This window comes from Myotis nattereri (assembly GCF_964212035.1).
Source record: "Myotis nattereri genome assembly, chromosome: 1".
Classification (NCBI taxonomy): domain Eukaryota; kingdom Metazoa; phylum Chordata; class Mammalia; order Chiroptera; family Vespertilionidae; genus Myotis; species Myotis nattereri.
In genome coordinates this window covers 160,465,453-160,483,051 of record NC_138075.1, presented here as the reverse complement: position 1 = coordinate 160,483,051, position 17,599 = coordinate 160,465,453, and the positions used below count along the sequence as shown (strand labels likewise).

At 38.6% G+C, this 17,599-nt stretch overlaps 1 protein-coding gene across 2 annotated transcripts in view; it reads right to left on the bottom strand.

The window, feature by feature from the left end:
* MANBA (mannosidase beta) overlaps positions 1-17,599 on the bottom strand; it is a 102,419-nt gene that overhangs the window by 35,324 nt on the left and 49,496 nt on the right. For both annotated transcript variants that reach the window (XM_081085547.1, XM_081085546.1), the window contains exons 8-11: positions 13,359-13,510; positions 12,001-12,118; positions 9,789-9,875; positions 5,685-5,852 (exon numbers count right to left, since the gene is read on the bottom strand). In XM_081085547.1, the coding sequence (XP_080941673.1) occupies positions 5,685-5,852; positions 9,789-9,875; positions 12,001-12,118; positions 13,359-13,510 (525 nt within the window). The remainder of the gene's footprint in view (positions 1-5,684; positions 5,853-9,788; positions 9,876-12,000; positions 12,119-13,358; positions 13,511-17,599) is intronic.

The following is a 17,599-nucleotide window of genomic DNA, read 5'->3' as shown; positions in this document are numbered from 1 at the left end:
GGAACGACAAGAATGACTGGTGGCTATGACACGCACTGACCACCAGGGGGCAGATGCTCAACGCAGGAGCTGGCCCCTGGTGGTCAGTGCACTCCCACAGTGGGAGCTCCACTCAGCCACAGCTGGGCTGACAGCTGCTAGCGCAGCGGTGGTGGAGGGAGCCTCTCCCACCTCCTTGGCAGCGCTAAGGATGTCTGACTGCAGCTTAGGCCTGCTCCCCAGGGAAAGCAGGCCTAAGCCAGCAGTCAGACATCCCCTGAGGGCTCCCGGGCTGCCAGAGGGGTATCTGACTGCCAGCTTAGGCCTGATCCCCGGGGAGCAGGCCTAAGCCGGCAGGTGGACATCCCCCAAGGGCTCCTGGGCTGTGAGAGGGCACAGGCCAGGCTGAGGGACCACCCCCCAAGTGCATGAATTTTCGTGCACCGGGCCTCCAGTAAAAAAATAAATGATGGTCTTTCACATAGTTCCCACCATGCTGGCACTACATTTTTTATAGCACTTCTTTCATTCTGCCCTGTAATTCTTCCCATGTTTCCCCTGAGCACAGACTGGAAGCCCAGGAGGAAAAGTTTCCCCACAGCATTGGGAAGGAGGCTTTGCTCCTCGTAATACATATGCAGCAGATGGTAGTTGAATTTAAAACATAAAAACACATGGTAAGACTGTAGGTACTCTTAAATTTTAAACAATATTCTGTTATAATGGCTTTGAAGTAAAATTGGAGAAGGCCAATTAATTGGCCTTAATCAATCAAGCTTGACTGATTGCCCCCCCCCCCCCGATCCCATTCCTCCAGATTCTTGAAAATTTGATAAGATGAGCCAGTCAGTAAAATCACTAATGAGTCTCTCCCTAAAAATATTTGCTCTTGATGATGCACTATGATTTCTTTCCATTTTTGTATCAGTTCATCTTAAGGCCTGATTTTTACTCTATCAAATGGCCCCTCTCTAAGTCATGACCATAAATGCTTATTCAGACCAAGAAATACCATAAGATAAACCAAGAGAATTACTATTTTTTTAGGAAAAATCATTAGGAAACTAATTATTACAATTAGTATGTGGATAGATCAGTCATGGTCTTTTTCCTTAAATGTCTAATGCTTTCATAAAAATAACAGTAATGATTATATAGCACTTAATCCTTTCTATCTTCAAATAAATATTTAAGTTCAAGAATGTAGTGTTAATATTAGACATTAAAGTTTGTAACTATCTGAAGACCTAGCTTGCTTAGTAAAACCAACAAAGGATGAGAATGATGACTAGCATTAATTAAAAGTCTACTATGTGCCCAAGTCTGTGTAATGCACCTTTCATTCATTAACTCACTCAATCCACATAACAACTCTTAATAGTTAGTGCCTATTGTTAACCCAATTTTATAAATAATAAAGTGGAGATTCAGTAACTTGCCCAAGATTACATAGACATGTAGTGGCCCAGCAAGGAGCTGAAGTCATGATCACTTAATAATTAAGCAATGAAATGAAAATCATCAGATATAAAAATCTATTTCTTAAATCCCTCAGATATGGAAAACATAATACTGTTAGTTAAAAGACTAAAACAAATGTTCTATAAATATTAATTAAAGCTTAAACCAAAACACTTTGTGAAAAGAAAAATTCTTCATGATACATGACTTAGCATATCAGAAAAGCTAAAAACTTAAGCCTATGTTTTTCAAGTAATCCCACTGAAGTTTCTTCACATAAATAGAAAAGTGCCATCAACTGGGCATATTTGGGTGCCAAAATCATATAGTATTCTTTTAAATATATCCTGTATAGAATTGCTTCAGGATATAGGCAAATACTTAAAACATCTAATTACGATTAAAACTGTAAATACAATCAGATGATTAAATCACATGATAAACATTACAGTTTCTAAAAAGTTAAATTTTTTAAGGCATTACTTCAAAAACAAACAAAAATGCTGTTTCCTCTACCTGCAAAAAAAAAAAAAAAAAAAAAGGCCAATTTGTATTAAGATATGATTATATATGCATGTAGTAAATACAAGTATGCTATGCCTATCTAACGAAGAGTGGTGCAAAGAGAACTGCCCTAAGAGGAGCTGGGAACCAGCTCTTTCCTCTACATTTAACCCTTATATCATACACCAACATATTCATGCATTATACAGATAGCAAATTCTACTTCAGCATTTACTTACATAATTTTATTTTTTAAATAATTTTTAAGTTTTAATTATAGTTGATATACAATATTATATTAGTTCCAGGTCTACCATATAGTGACTAGATATTTGTACAACTCACAAACTGATCACTTTGATAAGTCTAATACCCATCTGACACGATACTAATTATTACAATATTATTGACTCTATTCTTTATGTTGTACTTTACATCCCCATAACAGTTTTTATAACTGGCAAATTGCACATTATTTTTTTAATCTTTATTGTTGAGAATATTACAGATGTCCCTCTTTTTCCTCCCATTGTCCCCCTCCACCTGGTTCCTGCGCCCACCCCAGGCCTTTACCACCCTATTGTCTGTGTCCATAGGTAATGCATATATGCATATAAGTTTTTTGGTTAATCTCTCCCCACCTCCCCTTCCCTCTGAGATTTGTCAGTCTGTTCCATGTTTCCATGCCTCTGGTTCTATTTTATTCATCAGTTTATTTTGTTCATTAGATTCCTTGTTCATTTAGTTTGATTTTTAGATACAATTGTCGATAGATATGTATATATTGTCATTTTGTTGTTCATATTTTTTATTCTCCTTCTCCTTCTTCCTTTCCTTAATTTGCACATCTTAATCTTTGCCCCTTTTTATTCATCTTCCCAACCCGCTCTCATTTGGCAACCATCAAAATGTCCTCTATTGATGAGTTTGTTTCTGTTTATTTATTTTGTATTTTAGATTCCACATGTAAGTAATATATTTGTCTTTCTCTGACTTATTTCACTTAGCATGATACCCTCTAGATTCATCCACTTTGTTACAAATAGCAAGATTTCACTCTTTTTATGGTGAATAATATTCCATTGTACATAAGTACCATATCTTCTTTATCCATTCGTCTATCAATGGACACTTAGGTTGCTTCCATACTTTGGCTATTGTCAATAATTAAAGATATGGGTGCATTTTCTTTTCAATTTTGTGTTTTGGGTTTCTTTGGATAAATATCTAGAAGTAGGATTGCTGGGTCCTTCCTTGTCCCTTGTTGTAGCCTTTGTTTTAAAGTCTTACATTTTTCCTGATGTATGTATTGCTATCCCAGCTTTTATCTTGTTTTCATTTGCATAAAATATCTTTTTTTTATCCCTTTACTTTAAGTCTGAGCGGGTCTTTTGATTTGAAATGGGTCTCTTGAAGGCAGCATATATACGAGTCTTGTTGTCCATCCACCCTATGTTTTTGATTGAAACATTTAATTCATTTGCATCTAAATTATTGATAGGTATGTAGTTATTGCCATTTTATTATTCGAATTTTGGTCTTTTTCTTCTTCTTAATGAAGACCCTTTAACAATTCTTGTAATACTGGTTTGGTGGTGATCAACTCCTTTAGTTTTTTCTTGTCTGGGAAGCTCTTTATCTGTGCTCTGATTATAAATGATAGCTTTGTTGGGTAGAGTGATCTTAGTTGTAGGTCCTTGCTTTTCAATACTTGGAATATGTCATGCCAATCCTTTCTGACCTGCAAAGTTTCTGTTGAAAAATCAGCTGGCAGTCTTTTTTAGTAGCTCCCTTGTAAGTAACTAATTGCTTTTCTCTTGCTGCTTTTAAGATTATCTCTTTGCCTTTAACAACTGCCATTTTAATTATAATGTGTCTTGGTGTGGTCCTCTTTTGGTACATCTTGTTTGAGATGTACTTCCTGGACTTGGGTGTCTTTTTCCTTTGCCAGATTAGGGAAATTTTCCATCATTATTTCTTCAAATAGGTTTTCAATTCCTTGCTCTCTATCTTTCCTTCTGGTACCCCTTTGTTGCAAATGTTGGTATGCTTAATGTTGTCCCAAAGGCCCCTTAAACTATTCTTTTTTTTTCCTGTTCTGATTGATTGCTTTCTGCTACCTTGTCTTCCAAATCTCTGATTTGATCCTCTGGGTAATCTAATCTACTATTGATTTCAGATGTTGTATTCTTAATTTCCAAATGGTTCTTTTTTATGTTTTCTATCTCCATTTTTATGTTTCCCATCTCTTTGTTAAAGTTCTCACTGATATTGTCCACTCTTCCCCTAAGTTCATTGAGCATCTTATAACCCGTGTTTTGAACTCTACATATGGTAGTTTGCTTGTCTCCATTTTATTTAGCTCTTTCTCTGGCAATTTCTCCTATTCTCTCATTTGGGAGATGTTTCTTTGTCTCCCCATTAGGTACATCTGCTACATTTCCTGGTATTGCTAGAGTGGCCTTATGTAGTAGGTATTTGGTGGGGCCCAGTAGTGCACTCTCCCTGGTCACCTTATCTGGACGCTACAGGTGTGTCCCTTGTGTGGGTACAGCTCCAGTTGTAGTAAAGCCTTGATTTCTGTTAGCACTCCAATGGGAAGAACTGACTCTTAGTTTATTGGTTGTGAGAAATGGCTGTGACTACAGAGGAGTGCAGGGGCTGACCCTCAAACCAGAATTTGCTTTAGCTAGGCTAGCATGCCTACCAAGACTGCCCTTTGGGTGTGTCATTTGTGGGGGTGAATCAGTGGTGCTCTAATGTGGTCTGAAGCTGGCCATAACATGTGTTTACTTGGGGCCTCTCTGGCTACTGCCTGTGCCCAGCCTGGGGCCACCTTGAATAAGCCAAGTTATCTACAAGTGGTTGGCACTTGTGCTGGGTTTGTAGGTACCTGGGAAAGGTACCTGGGAAAGGCTAAGCTTCTAACTGAGGCCAGCTGCCTGGCCAGGGGCCATTAGGCCAAGGGCACGGCACCCCAAGGCCTGTCGCTGCAAAGGGTTTGTGAACCTTCGAGAGATTTTAGGAAAGTCCGTATCACAAACTGAGACTGGATGTTTGTATGAAAAAGCTGCTGGAAGCAGCTTGCTGAATGTAAACGTTATGAGATCCAACATCCATTCTCCTATTGCCGCCGCCCCTCCTCTCTTTGTGAGCCTCCTCTACTCTACTCAATTTTCAAAAACAAATTTGGCTCCTTCAAACATTTGAGTTTATAATACTTACCAGAGACCAATTTCACTTGTGAATATGAATATTTTTAATTATAATTAATATCAGCAAATTATATCTGGCATAAAGGAAAAGAAGAAAGCATTATTAACTACATAATGCTTATACCAGGACCAGGTTATCATTAGAAAATTCATTCACAGAATTCACTATCTTAATGTATTTTTTAAAAAAGAAAAGAAGTGGCATATCAATAATCATCTAATATATAGATTCACAACCATTGAGGATCCATGGATGGCCTCCAAAGTGTCTGTGACAACCTTCAATTATAAACACAATATTGGTGTATGTGTGGGAGATCCACAGATACATTGATTCTTAAAGAAGTCCAAAACCCATGAATCCTTTCACAGGCTGCAGTATTATAATGGACGGCTCTGCATTAAAATGATATTGTTGAAGGTTGCCCTAAAATAAAGGGTATAAAAATATATTACACCAAATTTCAAACTGATCCATTTTTAAAACAGGTTCTTAAATTCTACTGCATTAAAACCATTACTTACTTCCAAAACGAGCTCTCGGATGTTTTCAACATACAGTTTCACATAATCTTTCATGTAAGTAGGGAGGTATGTGAAGTCTATGCTATACCAATTCATCATTAGCGCTGCTTCATTTTCATTATTTCCACCCCATATGATGATGGAGGGATGAGATTTCAGTCTCCTGATCTAAAATGTAAGAAAACATAAAATAATTTTCAAATGCTCAACATAAAAAAACTCAGAACTATAATAAATATAAAATTATAGCCATCGAATTTCTGCACATAAATTTTTAAAAATATTTTTTTATTGATTTCAGAGAGTAAGGGAGAGGGAGAGATAGAAACATCAATGATGGGAGAGAATCTCTGATTGGCTGCCTCCCGCATGCCCCACATTGGGGATCGAGCCCACAACCTTCGCATGTGCCCTACCGCAAATCAAAGCATGACCTCCTGGTTCATAGCTCGACGCTCAATCACTGAGCCAGGCTGGCCAGCTCTGCACATAAATTTTGACATGCCACAAAGCCCATTAGAAAATGGCTGTAACTTTACCTGTGGGAATACATTTTTTAAAATCTCTGAGATTCTTTTTATCTAGATTTTCTAAATACTGATAAGGTAAGGCTGCTCTTCTCTGCTGTACAAAAACTGAAGAAAATATAATTTCTTTTATTAAACATGAAAAATAAATCAAGCTCAGCATTATCTGACTCGGCCACAACAAGCTTCTAAGAAGTACAGAATGCAGGACATCTTACATTAAATTACAGGGTCAGTCGTCTCAAGAGCAAGTTGGGGCTTTGAGTGAAGATACGAATGAGATAGAACTTAGGCTGAAAGAGGTATGAGGTTCCCATCCACCAAGGTCAAAACCCATAAGAACTAGAGAGGGTTTTACAAAGCAAGTGAGTACCAGAGATGCTCTGGAAGTTGAAGACAAACATATGGAATGTTCTAAAGAAAAAAATAGATTAGGGCATCAAGAGGATGTCACGTGAAATAAGTATCAATGCCATGTCCTAAGAAATCAACTAAGGCTGTTACTGAATCTATCTAAAACCCTGCCAGCCTCCAGAATTGAGGTCTGAAAACAAATAAACAAACAAAATTCATAGGCACAGACAATAGTATGGTGATTACCAGAGGGAAAGGGAAGTGGGGAGAGATGGAGGAGGGTATAGGAAGGATAAATGGTGATAGAAGGAGATTTGACTTGGGGTGGTGAATACACAACACAATATAGAGATGTATTATAGAACTGTACACCTGAAACCTATACAATTTTATCAACCAATGTCACCCCAATAAATTCAATAAAAAATAAAAGACATGGGGAAAATATCTTTTTGTGTGTGATATACATTAAAATAAACTGTAAGAATATGGAATAAAAAGTTAACAATATTGAAAAAATTGAGGTCTGCACGAGCTGGGCTCACTGTAGGCCAGCCCTGTGTCAGGTCTTCTGACACACAGGGAGATGCACCCCAATAGAAGAGGGCAATTAAACCTTTGAGGACAACAAAGGGATTCAATGGTCACGAGAACATGGCTTAGCAATATAACCTCCGTGGTATTCACCCCTTCTCTTTCACAGTCAGGGATGATCACAGTGATGAATCCCAGCTGCTGTTTCCACTGTGGTCTCCATTCAAGAAGCTAAGTTATTCATACATCATACAGAGATGCATTAAAGAGATATCGCTCATTTAAAAAAATTAACATCCTGTGTTTTTCTAAATCATCCTTATAAACAGTATTTCCTTTATTTGCCTCTACATATGCCCAGGCAAGTGAGGCTGCTACCAGCAATGACTGGCATGTTTGTGGTGCTGGTGAAAACACAGATACAACACTGAAGAGGCAAGAAAACTTCAGTGACTCTGTGATACCCTTCAAACTGACTGAGAATTTCATTGTAAGCTTCAATTTAAAATGTTAACGAACTCTGCATTAGAAGTTCTCCTCTTTTGGAAGGCACACAGATATCATATTAAATTATTTGTATAAAAGAAAAGTAAAGATAAAACTGAAATGTTTGCATCCTGGTCAGGTGGCTCAGTGGGTTGGAGCATCGTGCTATACATCAAAAGCCTGCAGGTTCAGTTCCCAGTCAGGGCACATACTTGGGCTGCAGGTTCAGTCTCTGGCCAAGGTGTGAACAGGAAGCAACCAATCAGTGTTTCTAAAAACTCTTACATCGTTATTTCTCTACCCTCCTCCCCCTTCTCTCTCTCTAAAAAAATCAATGAAAAAACATATCCTCGGGTGAGGATTAAAAAAAAAAAAAGCTGAAATGTTTGCAACCTACATAACTATAATCAATAGTTTAAAGTTATTCATTCGTCTCTCCATCCATCTACCTGGTGAATAATCCAGCCGGGGAGGAGGGACACAGAAGGGAACAAGCCCTGGCCTCAGAGAGGTTGCAACTTTACATGGGTGGCAACGCCTGAACGGGGAATTCAAAGTGTGACGTGGCTCACAGAGGGCAAATGACCTCATCTAGATTTGCAGATTCAGAAAGATTTCTTCACCAGAGGAAGCCTTGCTCAAGGTTAACAGGGGCCAGAGAGAATGAGTGAGGGGGTCCACAAGGGAAGGTGATGAGGATGGTGGGCCAGGGCATACACGCAGGGGAAGCGGTGCTTGGTGAGGTGGAGAGGCAGGCAGAGACGGGACAGTGCCTGCTGAGGGTCCTTAACTCTATCTGCAGGGCTTTCAGCAAGGGATGACTCAATTTGTACTTTAAAGCCTTATTTTTTTAATAAAATACAGGTGAAGAAAATAAATTATGGCACAGTAAACTATTATTAGGCAATCGGTCTATAACCACCACCCAGACCAGGAAGAAAACTTTACCAAACACTTCCCAATCGTGGTCCTGTCCTCCTTCCAAAATAGGCGCTATCTTGAGCGTTATAGTAATCATCTCCTTGCTTTTGTTTTGGTTTTTCATGCAAATACACAGTTTATAACTATAAACTCATGTATTTCAACACAGTTGATGGATTTCTATCCACTGACATTCTTATCCTTATTGAACCTCAAACTGTCCCACTTTGGGTTGGTCAGAGTCCCACCAAAGTCCTTTTGGCGTATCTTTCATTGCCTCCTTGTTATCTGTCAAAATCTTCCAGGATAATCTAGTATATTTCCTGCCCCACACCTGAAGTCAGCCATGTCTCTAAGAAGACCTTCTCTCTCTCTCTCTTTTTTTCTTTATTGATTAAGCCAAAGACCTTCTCTTAATGGGAAATATTATTTTAATATAAGGAGTCTCAATATTACTATGTTGTTCACTGTTTCTGGGTCTCTTCAGGGGATGGAGCTAGGATATAATCACTTCCTTGCATTTACAGATGTATAAATCTATATTTATATATATAAAAGCCTAAGCGACCAGCTGACTGGCCAACTGTCCAGTAGCTAGGACATGCACTGACCACCAGGGGGCAGATGCTCAACACAGGAGCTGCCAGCTGCAGTCACTTGGCAACGGCAGTTCTTGGGTGATGCACCCAGAACCAGAGAGGCGGGAGCCAGATTCTGGGTGTGTCACCCAAGAAGCACCCTCTCGCAATCTGGGACCCCTCGGGGGATGTTAAAGAGCCAGTTTCAGCCCGATCCCCGCAAGCCAGGCCAAGGGACCCCACTGGTGCACAAATCCGTGCACTGGGCCTCTGGTACAAATATAAGTGTGTATATGTGGAATGCAAAAGAAATCAAGGAGTCAAGAATCACTTTAAATTTTTGACCTGAGAAATTCAGACTGGCATTGCCAATTATTGAAAACTGCAGGAAAAGCAAGTTCAGGGAAGGTAATATAACTTTGTTTTGGACATGTTACATTTGGGATGTCCATAAGTGGAGGCACCAAGTTAGCAGTTGGATATAACTACCAGGAATTCAGCAGAGAAGTTGTGCCAGAGATAAATATGAGAGTGGTAATATGGTAAAGCCATGAGACTGGGTGGAATCACCTAGGAAAACAATTACCTGATCGTGATTTTTTTCATGAGGTTTAGTAAAGAGAACAACAAAAAGAAAAGTAGGGTTTAACAAAAGGCAAAACTAAAATGTAAGCCTTTTCCTTCTTGAAATGGTAGTAACGTACCTGGTAAGCAACTTCTGCTCTCACTGAATTTATGAAGTCCGCATCAGTTGGATAAAGGGCACAGGCAAACATGAAATCCTGCCATACCTAGCAAACCAAATAAAAGGTGATAAAGCACTGCCATGGATTTTACCACACAGAAACAAATTCCTCAGTCTGAACTGTGGGGATTATCTTTCATGCAGATGAAAAATCAAGTTCGTCCGATGAGTGTGATCATTTGAGTCCTACTATATGCGAGGCACTCGGGGTCCCCTGACTTCCCAGAACTGCACATAGCCGTAGGAAAACCCGAGAAGATAAAATGCAAGGGAGGCAGGAAAGACTGAGAATTCAAGTAAGGAAATAGTGAGTGTGTTGAGGGGGAAATAAAATTCTAAATGAAGCTTCCTACCCCAGCCCCTCCTTACTCCTAACTCATTCTAATTGTCACTGGGAATTTGGTATTGAGAGATGGACCAGACTATTAAAAACATACATTTCTCAGAGAGAAGGGAGGAGGGGGGAGGTGGGAAGAGATTAACCGAAGAACTTATATGCATATATGCATAGCCCATGGGCACAGACAACATAGGGTGGTGAAGGCCTGGGGTGGGGCAGGAACTTGGTGGAGGGGACAATAAGAGGAGGGGACATCTGTAATACAGTCAACAATAAAGATAAATTTAATTAAAACAGAAAAAGAAAGAAAGAAATATACATTGTTTATGAAGGAATACATTTTCATAGCCAAAAATAATTACTACATGGACATTTTAGTACTGACACCACGTAAGCTCATTCCTGGGGAGGCTGTCATGCTAAGTGGTTGAGAGCAGGGCCTCGGTTCACTGGGCCTGAGTGGGAACCTTGACTCCACCATAGCCCCACCATATGCTGTGGGCGAGTTATTTAACCCTGCACGTGTCAGTGTCCTTCTCTGTGAAATGTGGATATAGAGCAACAACCACCACCCCATAGAATGGGCATGCAGTTCAAACAAAATAATAGATGCAGAGCACGGAGAACAATGCCTGGCACTCAATGAATATTACAGAATATTGTCACATCATCATGACCATCAGCATTATCAATATTATTATAATTACTACTCTTCTATGGAGAGCTTTAAATTTTAGAACTGTAATACTAAAACTGAAAATATATTTTCTTTGTGTAACCCTCACTAATGTAAAACATGTTGGGAGTGCTAGCACACCTTTACTTTTTTTATTTTTCTTCTCTCTAGGGCTTGTTGGTGCTCCTTAAAGTTAAAGTTTTTAAATATCTTATTTTCTTTTTTATGCATAGTCTCAAATCACAAAGAAAATGTAGATAGATACATACTGATATAACTATTATAGAGAATGCCTATCATTCAAAAATAATTAAATAATTTGTGATACTCGCTATCAACTCTGGCTCTTGGTTCTTAAGATGCCATTTAATCTTTTGCAAAAAAAAAAAAGGAACATCATTCCTGACTCTGAGAAAAGAAGGGATGAGCAATATCACCCTCTCAGAATGCTGAAAAAGTAACATATCTATACTAATAAAAGGGTAATACGCTAATTAGGCCAGATGTCTTCTGGATGTCCTTCCTGACAAAGCTGGGCCCAGGAGAAGCTGCCCACCCACGGTCCCAGGCGCCTGTGCCTGCGACCGGCCTGGGCGAAGCTGGCCCCAATCCTGTGTGCCTGTGGCTGGCTGGAGGAGGAAAGACTGGGTCCTGGGTGTAAGGCCAAGGCAGAGGTGGTTAGGAGTGATCAGGCAGGCAGAGGAAGTTAGGCGCAATCAGGAAAGCAGGCAGGCGAGCAGTTAGGAGCCAGCAGTCCTGGATTGCAAGAGGTACCGGATTAGAGAGGGTGCAAGCTAGGCTGAGGAACTGCCCCCACCCCCATGCATGAATTCCGTGCACTGGGCCTCTAGTCCTATACAATAAAAGGCTAATATACAAATTGTTCCCTTGACTGGGAGTTCGACCGGGAGTTCGGCCAGGGGGTGAGGCCGGCCGGCCAACAACCCATGGCCCCTCCCCCCAGCTGGCCCCGTCCCCTATTGGCCCCTCCCACCCCAATCAGAGACGGGGCGGCTGGCCAATCTCCTGCATCCCCTACCCCCAGCCAGCCCAGCTCAGTTGGCCCCGATCAGGATGGGCCAGCCAGACCCCACCCATGCACAAATTCATGCACTGGGCCTCTAGTCAAAAAGAAAAATGCTGTCAACTACTCACCATTATTCCTAGTTCATCACAGAGTTCATAGAATTCATCTCGCTCATAAATACCTCCTCCCCACACCCGAAGAGTATTCATGTTAGCATCCACAACAGACTGCAAAAGGAGTGATAACCTATAGAGAAATTTTAAAAACAAACACTAATCTGAAAACCTGGGGATGCTAAAAGAAAAGATTTTAAGAAACACATGTGGGTGATAAACACACTTAAAATCTCTGCTAGAAAAACACATTTTAAAATGATGACAATTTGGCCCTAGCTGGTTTGGCTCAGTGAATAGAGCATCGGCCTGCAGACTGAAAGATCCCAGGTTCAATTCTGGTCAAGGGCACATGCCAGGGTTGCAGGCTTGATCCCCAATGTGGGGCATGCAGGAGGTAGCCGATTAATGATTCTCTCTCATCATTGATGTTTCTAGCTCTCTCTCCCTCTCCCTTCCTCTCTAAAATCAATAAAAATTAAAAAAGAAAAGTCTAGAAATTTACGGCCACTTTGAGAGACATGCATGTACCTTCTATCTCCAGAGCAATGCCCAGAAAGGAACGAAAAAGACCAGTAACAGGCTAGCCCGGGACCCAGAGCACTGACTCTGAGTAAAGGTGCCCACGGGCAGGTTTACTAATTGGCCCAGCTGTGCTGAACAGCTGCTACCAAAACCAGCCAGATAGGAGAGGAGCGTTTAAAAGAGAGAGACAGCTAATTATCTGGGCCTATGCCTGGAGAATAATTTCATTTTAATATAAAATTCAAAAAAAAAAAATATATATATATATATATATATATATATATATGTAAAAGGAAATTACTACAAGCTTGGGCAAAATTAGAGTTTAGTTACCAACCACATCTACATTCTAAACATCTAGTAATATACTGCAATGCATATTTATACATTTATAAATACGTTAACAGTGTTTATTTTCACTTCACAAGGCTTATCTTCACTATCACAAAGACAGTAGTTTACAAACCCAATTTAAAAAATTATTTTCTTATATTGTTCTATTCTCACAGCTTCAGAAAAATACTTTAATTTTTTTTCCTAGATCTAAAATTTTAAAGATTGTTTTAGTTCTTTTTATTAAGATAAAAGTAAAGGAATATGCAAATATCTTAGCATGAAGAGATAAATATTTAAAAGGATGAACAAAAATATTTAAGGTTCTCTTCAAAACAGTAGCGGGGGGGGGGGGGGGACAAGTTTAATCATCTTTTAGAAAAATTTTTATCCTAGAATTCTATATTGACCCTCAATTCCTTCGACTGGAACTAACGAAAGTAAGAATGAGCAGCTCTTAAGCTTTGTGGCTCTGTTAATAAAAGAGAAACAAGAAAAGAAAGATGATAACTTACAAGTCAGAGGTTACTCGATCCTGGAACGAATCTGCTGGGATCCAGTTTGATCCTTTCAGAAATATGGGAAATCCATTAATTTTGAAGTAGAAACTCAGACCAGGAGAACCTTTTATGGGCTCTTGTATCAGTTCCACTGTCCTAAAAAAAACCTATTATGAACAGAATTAAAAACGAAAACTATACTGTAGTCTTCCTCATGAAATAGACATTTGTAATTATAACAAAAAAAATGTATTTGGTAGGGGAGGTCAGGGGAAGGTCAATGGGGGGTGGGAGGGGAAGGAGACATATTTACTACTATCTGTAATACTTTAAACAATAAAATAAATTTTTTAAAAAAAGAAATGTATTTAAATATAACATTTCAAAAACTGATACTATTTTACAAAGTTGTGGGGGGGGGAGAGGATGAGGGTATGGAGAAATGTCCACCAGTTAAACTGCCACATCTTTGATTGAAAAACACATTCTCATTTCAGTATGTTAAAATATGTCAAAATGTACACTTAAGATCAAAGAAATATAGCACAAGGTATTTAATAACTTAACATCTTTCCAATTATAATAGCACATTATTGATTAAGATCACTTTGTTTAATAGGCAACTTAATCCTAGCTCATTATCACAGTAAACTCAGTGTGTGAGCGAGCTCTGGTATGGAACTGGAGGTGTAGGCAGTGTTCCAATTAAAAGACCAGATAGGAGCACATACCCCAATATCACCATTGCTACAGAAGAGGAAGCTGAGACCTCTGTCCCTGTGAAAAGCCTACCCTGGTGTCCCTCAGCTGCATGAGCAGCAAGACCCTAGGTAGAGCAGATTGATGTTCTTATCCAGGTCTTCATTCTTTCCCATCATAAACTGGACCAAGGAATGAGGAACATGGTTCTACACCAATAAAGGCTAGCCCTGAACCAAGATCATGCATTTCTTCTCAAATTAAAAATGTAAATGAATTAACCAATGTATTCCATGTAATAAGTGTCCACCATTCTTCCATTTTCTTGCCCTTGCCTGTATTAATATGGCAGGGAGGCGCCCAGAGAAGGCGGGACCAGCCTCAGGCAACTCAAGGGACTGAGGGCGGGGCTTGAGGTGGCCAGAGAAGGCCAGAGGGTTTGGGGGCTGGAGCTCTGTATGGAGAGGTTCGGGTGTCAAGGCAGCGTGGCGCTGCGAGATTTCAAATCGTGCGCTGGGTTCCTAGTATTTATATAAAATAACTCATAGAGTAACATGTGATAGGGGTTTTTTTTAACCTAATTTGAAATGAAAAATATTTCATTATAAGCTTTAACATTTACTCACATAAACAAAAGCACTTTGGGCTTCTTAATAATTTTTACAAATGTAAAGTAATTCTGATTCCAAAAGGATTTGAGAATCACTAATCTAGAAAATAGAACCCTTTAATTTTTTTTATTAATGCTACACATAGTATTACTATTAAAACACATTTTCCAACATGTTTTTTTTCTTTTCTGTGCAAATATTCTCATACAAAGACAGCTATTTCTGTCTCCCAACTCTTACAATAACAGTTTTATAACCCAGGTCAAAGTAAACCCTAAACCACCTGACAGTGCCTCAAAGAAGAGGCAGTAATTCCAGCCACCTCTCCCTCTGGGCATTCCTTGATAGCTTAAAGGTGTTGGGTCTATGATTAGTGTCAGTAATTCTGCATATCTCTAAGCAGTCTTGAGAGGCAACATAAAAGCCTTCCTCTATAACAGGTATTTTACTTCTGAGAAAATACTGGTCTCTCAAAGAGGATTTTTGAAAAGACTCTCAAGTAACACATACTTACAGCCAAATTGAATATATTGTCTTTTTACAAGATTAGAAATAGTTTAAACAGCCCAACAAAGTATATTAGTGTCTAAAAGTAAATATAGGTGTACATATCTAAGAACCTAAATATGTAAGTCAAGCAGTTCGAATTTTAAATTTTTTAATTTCCAATTTTTTCTACTGTTGAAGATTCTATTTCAATAAGTGAAGGTTCTAACTCACTAGATGAGTTTTCTAATTGACTTTATGATTTCATTTCTAAAATAGAAGGATTAACTTTGAAAGTACAGGACAGCTGAATGGATTTTTTAGACAAGAGTTAGGAGTTCCAGGCCAGTGTGGCTCAGTGAAATAAAAAGCATGGGCCTACAACCAAGAATACCCTACCCAACAAGACTAACATTTGAAATTGAAGAAGAAATAAAGAGCTTCTCAGACAAGAAAAAGCTGAAAGAGTTCATCACCACCAAACTAGTATTATAAGAAATGTTAAAGAAACTTCTTTAAGAAGAAGAAAAGAAAAAAGGAGAAACACAAATATGTATAACAAAATGGTAATAAATACATACCTATCAATAATCACTTTAAATATAAGCTAATTGAATACTCTAATCAAAAGACATAGGATAGCTGAATGAATAAGAAAACAAGGTCCAGCTGAAACCGGTTTTGCTCAGTGGTTAGAGCGTCAGCCTGCGGACCGAAAGGTCCCAGGTTCGATTCCGGTCAAGGGCATGTACCTGGGTTGCGGGCACATCCCCAGTGGGAGATGTGCAGGAGGCAGCTGATCGATGTTTCTCTCTCATCGATGTTTCTAACTCTCTATCTCTCTCCCTTCCTCTCTGTAAAAAATCAATAAAATATATTTTAAAAAAAAAGAAAAAGAAAACAAGGTCCACATATGTTCTGTCTACAAGAGACCCACTTCAAATCAAAAGGCCACAGAGCAAGTCTCAATAAATTTAGGAAGATTAAAATCTCATCAGACATCTTTGACCATAATGGTATGAAACTAGAAATCAATTAAAAGAATAAAACTGAAAAAAACACCAACACATGGAGACTAAATAACATGTTACTAAACAATTAATAGGTTAAAAATGAGATCAGGAAAGAAATCAAAAGATACCTTGAGACAAATGAAAATGAAAACACAACACAAAATCTATGGGACACAGTGAACGCAGTCCTAAAAGGGAAATTTATAGCAATACATGCATACCTGAAGAAAAAAGAAAAATAAATAATCTAAATGTACACCTAAAGAAACTAGAAAAAGAACAAAAAACAAAGCCCAAAGTGAGTAGAAGGAAGAAAATAATAAAGATCAGAGCATAAATAAATGAAATAAAGTCTAATAAACAATTCAAAATGTCAATGAAACCAAGAGCTGTTTCTTTGAAAAGATAATCAAGATTGATAAACCTTTAACCAGACTCATTAAGAAAAAGAGGACCCAAATAAATGAAATCAGAAATGAAAGGAGAAAAGTAACAACTGACACCACAGAAATGCAAAGGATTATAAGAAAATATTACAAACAACTACATGCCAACAAATTGAACAACAATGGATGAAGGTGAAATACCACCACTTTGGATGGAAATACCACCACTTTAGATGGAAATACCACCACTTTGCAGTTTAGCATTCTCTTTAAAAACTGAAGCTACACGCATCCTATGATTCAGCCACCCCACTTCCAGCAGAAATGCTGTATGTACTTGGAGCACCATGTTGTTAATGCTCAGAGCAGCAATACTCAGAAGAGCCAAGACTGGAAACTATCCAAATTGCAATAGCAGTATGTGCAATACAAGAAAATATTATACAACAGTGTAAATAAACATGGAACAGCTATACACAACAACATATTAAATGTCACAAATATAATGTTAAGCCAAATTGGCCAGACGCAAAATAATGCATACTATATGGTTCCACATATGTAAAGTTTAAAAACAGGCAGAAACAAGCTACAGTGTTAAAAGTCAGGGGAATGGATCTTTAGGAAGGAGAGGTGGGTAGAGGGCTACTGAGGTTCTAGTAATGTAGTATTTCTTGATCAGGATGATGGTTACATAAGTGGTCATTTTGTAATCATTCATTAAGCATTTCTCCACATTATGTACTTTTCTGTATATGCGTTATACTTCACAATAAATAAAAAATAAAAAGAAACCTGGATCTGACACATTCCCAACAAATAAAGGCTGGAAAGAAATAAGACTAAAGGCCAGAACACAGATAATGATGGCAAGTAGCAGTCAAATTTCTTACTTGCTGAAACAGTGGCAAGTCTGAAATCATCTGAAACACTAAGAAACTTAGGGCTGGTGAGAAACTGAATTCCCTCAAAGGCCCCCCCTGGATGGAAACAAGGGTGAATTAAATATTCTCTCTCTAATCTATACTGTTTATCTAAATATCAAAGCAAACATTGAGTCC